Source organism: Polypterus senegalus, chromosome 6 (genome assembly GCF_016835505.1).
Source record: "Polypterus senegalus isolate Bchr_013 chromosome 6, ASM1683550v1, whole genome shotgun sequence".
In the NCBI taxonomy this organism is placed as follows: Eukaryota; Metazoa; Chordata; class Cladistia; order Polypteriformes; family Polypteridae; genus Polypterus; species Polypterus senegalus.
The window spans coordinates 118,025,569-118,030,136 of NC_053159.1; the positions used below are offsets into that span (position 1 = coordinate 118,025,569).

General features: G+C 38.0%; 1 protein-coding gene across 2 annotated transcripts in view; it reads right to left on the reverse strand.

Moving 5' to 3' along the window:
• Positions 1-3,896, reverse strand: part of vps53 (VPS53 subunit of GARP complex) — a 38,633-nt gene extending 34,737 nt beyond the window's left edge. For both annotated transcript variants that reach the window (XM_039756915.1, XM_039756914.1), the window contains exons 1-2: positions 3,762-3,896; positions 687-767 (exon numbers count right to left, since the gene is read on the reverse strand). In XM_039756915.1, coding sequence (XP_039612849.1) covers positions 687-767; positions 3,762-3,845 — 165 coding nt within the window. In that variant the 5' untranslated portion in view covers positions 3,846-3,896. The remainder of the gene's footprint in view (positions 1-686; positions 768-3,761) is intronic.
• Between the last annotated feature and the right edge of the window lie 672 nt (positions 3,897-4,568).

The window sequence follows — 4,568 nt, forward strand, 5'->3', positions numbered from 1 at the left end:
AATTCTACATTTTAATCTGTCTGTTCTTTTGTTCACCTTAAAATTGTTCAGCTGCACAACCAGTGATTTAGTGAAAGATTTGATTCAGACTATTACTAGTTTTATTCAATATTTCAATGTGTAAGCTCCACTGTATATATAATAATTTAGTTGTCCACAATGCCAGTGATTGTATTCACATTCATAAATTAAACTTGCTGTTAAAAGTTTAAACTAGCCAAATTCAGATTTGTTTTGGCAGAGACATTCAGTATCAATATAGCAGTTACCAACATGATTCTGTATACAATGCTCAAAATAATCATATGAGAATATTTGCTCTTAGAACAACTGTACATTGCTATTAATATTTCTATTGGTCTGATGCAATAAGCAATGAATCGGCTAGGCCAAGATGCCAAGATTATACAAAGAGCATCTGATTTTAGCAGACAGAAAAGGAAAAATGTAGTACCATAACAGACTTTGATTAAACTACTGTATTAGGTTTAGGTGGTATATCTAAAAATACATTAATAAACTGTATAAAAATATTTAAATGCATCTTTGACAAAAACAATAAATGCATCTAAAAATGTAATTGTTACTTTATATTTCACAAGTCTTGTTATATCATCCTTAACACTAAAGTCTTAACATATATACCCAATTTTGATTCTCTTATGTAAAGATTTTGCATTTCTTACTTGTTCAGTGGGAAAAAGGGAGTTGATGTACTCCACTGCATTGAAGTCTGCTCTGTCTAATGGATCCTGACTTGGAAAAACCTTCATACAAAGATAGAAAATGCTTTAGAGTTATGTTGGTAAACAATATTGCATGTTTGATAAATTTAACATTTTTCAGGTAAAGTCTATATACTTCACCTGTACTAAAATTGAAAGAAAATACAGCTAAGAAAGGTATCACACAGGATAGAAAAAGAAAAAAAGGGAACAATCACTTAGCAGACATTATACTGTAGCCCCTCATGATCCAAGGCATACTGTACCAGGAACACTGTCCTCGACTAGAGTCCTGAATTTAACTTTATTAAACATATATGACCTAAAAACTGCAGACAACCATCATACCAAAACTAATCCAACATAGCAACAACAATTTTGCCAGACTAACAGTTGTAATGTAAAAAGGTAATAGAATGGCAGCCAAAGATACATTATAAGGACAAAACGTCACTCTATCGGTGAATTCAGGTGTTTCAGCTGTACCCATTGTTAATAAGTGTGTAAAATGAAGCACATAGCCATGCAATCCCTATTGACAAACATTAGCAGCAGAATGTGTTAAACCGAAGAGCTCAGTGAAATAAAACATGGCATTGTCAGAGAATGCTACCTTTGCCACAAGTCAGTATGTGAATTTTCTGCTCCACTAGGTCTACACAGGCCAACTTCAAGTGCTACCATTGTGATGTAGAAGTGTCTAGGAGCAAGAACAGCTCGGCTATGAATTGGTAGACCACATAAACTCACAGGACATGACCCCAACTGCCGAAGTGTATAGTGTGTAAAAATCACCTACCCATTGCTGCATCACTTCCAACATACGTCCAAACTGCTTAAGCAAGCAATATGAACACAAGAATTGTGTGCCAGGAGTTTCATGAAATGAGTTTCCATGACCAAGCAGCTGCACACAAGCCCAAGATCACTATGCGCAATACCAACGGTCATCTGGAGTGACGTAAAGCACACTGCTAGTCGACTCTGGAGTAGTAGAAATATAGTCTCTAAAGTGAGGAATCATACTTCACTATCTGGCAGTGAACAAATCGTGTTTGGTGGATGTCAGGAGAATTCTATCTCCTGGATTGTATAATGCCTGCTGAAAAGTGTGGAGGGGGTGGGAAAATGAACTGGGACTAGGCCCCTTGGTTCCAGTGAAGAGTTCTGTTAATGCAACATCAATCGTACAAAGACATTTTAGATGATTGTACTCTTCAACATTTGTAACAGCAGTTTAGTGAAGGCCCTTTTCTATTCCAGCATGATTGTTCCCCTGTGTACAAAGCCAGGTTCATAAAGACAACGTTTGACGGGTTTGGTGTGAAGGAACTTGAGTGACATGCAAAGAATCCTTGCCTTAACCCTAATGAACAACTTTAGGATGAAGTGGAAAGCCGATTGCAGGTCAGGTCTTCTACAAAATCATTACATGACTTCACAAATGCTCTTTTTGACTGAATGGGCACCAGTTCCCACAGACACACCCCAAAAACTTATGGAAAGCCTCCCCGGAAGAGAGAAGGTTGTTATGGCCCTAAAGGGTGGGCCAATTCCATATTAATGCCCATGGTTTTGGTATGGGATGTCCAACAAGCTCATAGAGGTGTGATGATCAGGTCTCTACAAACATTTGGCGATACAGTGTAGTTCAAAGGGCACTAACCCAGTCAGAAGAATGCTTAAAATAGGGCGACATGTCACTTCATTTATGATTTTTATTATTTAATATTTACTTTTGTATTCTTGTGACTGTGTCACACAAAAAAAAAAAAAAACAACATGACTTCCAAAAATATCTGACCTAAAATTCCAGACATTAAGACTTATACATGTCAAAAACAATAAAGAGGGCTTAATACTTTTCATGCCACTAAATTCAGTGACACACTAGAAACAATGCTGATTGCACATGAACAGGTTGTCACCACAGCACAGTAGCACAGACGTTTATAAACAAGAAATGCAACTATTAGCTATAAATTCCTATTTTGAAAATTGCAGTAAGGAAATATTACCTCTTAAGAAATACAAGATACCTGTTAAATATTTCAGAAAATAGACTGCTCTTTTTCTGAAAATATTCATAATCACTTAAGAAAAAATAAAATTCTTTATTAGATAATTGAATCAATTTATTTTACAAACTGTAAACGTGCATTGTTATTCACCATGCATATTTAAACTATACTCCTCTGAACTTCTCTACCCTTCTGCCTTTCTGTCATACTAGTACCCATGCAGTCTTAGTTATTTGTTCCAGTTTATCTTTCGTTAGTCCATAAAATTTCTACTGGATTTTCCCTAGTCTTGCCCTTGCCAGAATGTGACATTTGCTTTCCTTCTTGCAGGTTTCTGCCCCCAAAGCTTCTGCATTTGCTTGGATTTGACTTTCACAGTTATGACTAAGCAAGAACTTTAGGATTGCAATTTAATGTGGTCGTCTGCATTCTTTCCTGAGGTTCCGAGTTTTAGAAATACTACAACCGTTATGTTTTATTGATCTTTGACAGCATTTCTCTACACAGGTCCTCGTATCTTCTTGATTCACTAACCATCTGAGTAACCTAAATAATCCACTTCATTGAGAAACTTGAACTACCCAAGCACTGTACCATAAAAACATACAGCATGCATATTCTAATGAGAGGTTCTGAAACATATGAAACACAAAATTTACTGACATCGTTATACATAATGAAGTATATTGTCAAATCAATGCCTCGCCTATTTAGAACTCAAATATAAGGTTAATACAGCTCTCCTTTAAAAATTAAGAGAACACTCCCAACGTTATTTTTTACAATACTGACATTCAACAAAATGCGAAAACAAAAGCGTAACTGAAGAATTGTGTAACTATAAAATGGTTTTGTTGTATTCCAGTACCTATCACACAAAATAATGACATCACCTCAGTACAACCTGCTAAACGGTGGTACTTTCAGCACAGCAAGCGCAATTCGGGCCAAACGCTTGGAGAGGCAGTACAGCATGGCATACTTTTCATATCCCTTCCCTTGCCCTTCTTGTCACCTGTTCTATTGCTTGCTGAACTTCGGGCGACAAGTGTAACACTGCTTCCAACTCATCCACAAATTCTAATTCCTCCTCCTCCATTCTGTAAGCTCCCTTCCTGGCTCCGAAGGAAGCCGGCGCCACACTTCCGCAAACGCGCAATGGCTTTTGGGAGGAGGCGTTCTTTTAAATGTGTTTATTTATTTTTTTCCAAAGTGCTGGTGGAAGAAAGCGGTGTTATTACTATCCAATGAGCGTGGACTTTTTCGAAGTAGAACATATTAACATCTCTAAAATGGGTCAATGTATATGGGAGGTATTTTCAGCAAGAAGGGAAATGAAAATTAGAATTATATAGTGAAAATGCGGTCTCTCTTTTGCCATTATTTTTTAAAGCATAGGCTATGCGCAGGGGTGCTGCAAAATTTAAAAATAAAATGAAATTACACCATTTTCAGATTCATTTTCGAGTCACTTAAGTGTCATCTGTAAAATTTTTCAAAATGAAATTAAATCATCCATCCATTTTCCAACCCGCTGAATCTGAATACAGGGTCACGGGGGTCTGCTGGAGCCAATCCCAGCCAACACAGGGCACAAGGCAGGAACCAATCCTGGGCAGGGTGCCAACCCACCGCAGGACACACACAAACACACCCACACACCAGGGCCAATTTAGAATCGCCAATCCACCTAACCTGCATGTCTTTGGATTGTGGGAGGAAACCCACGCAGACACGGGGAGAACATGCAAACTCCACGCAGGGAGGACCCGGGAAGCGAACCCGGGTCTCCTAACTGCGAGGCAGCAGCGCTACCGTGCCG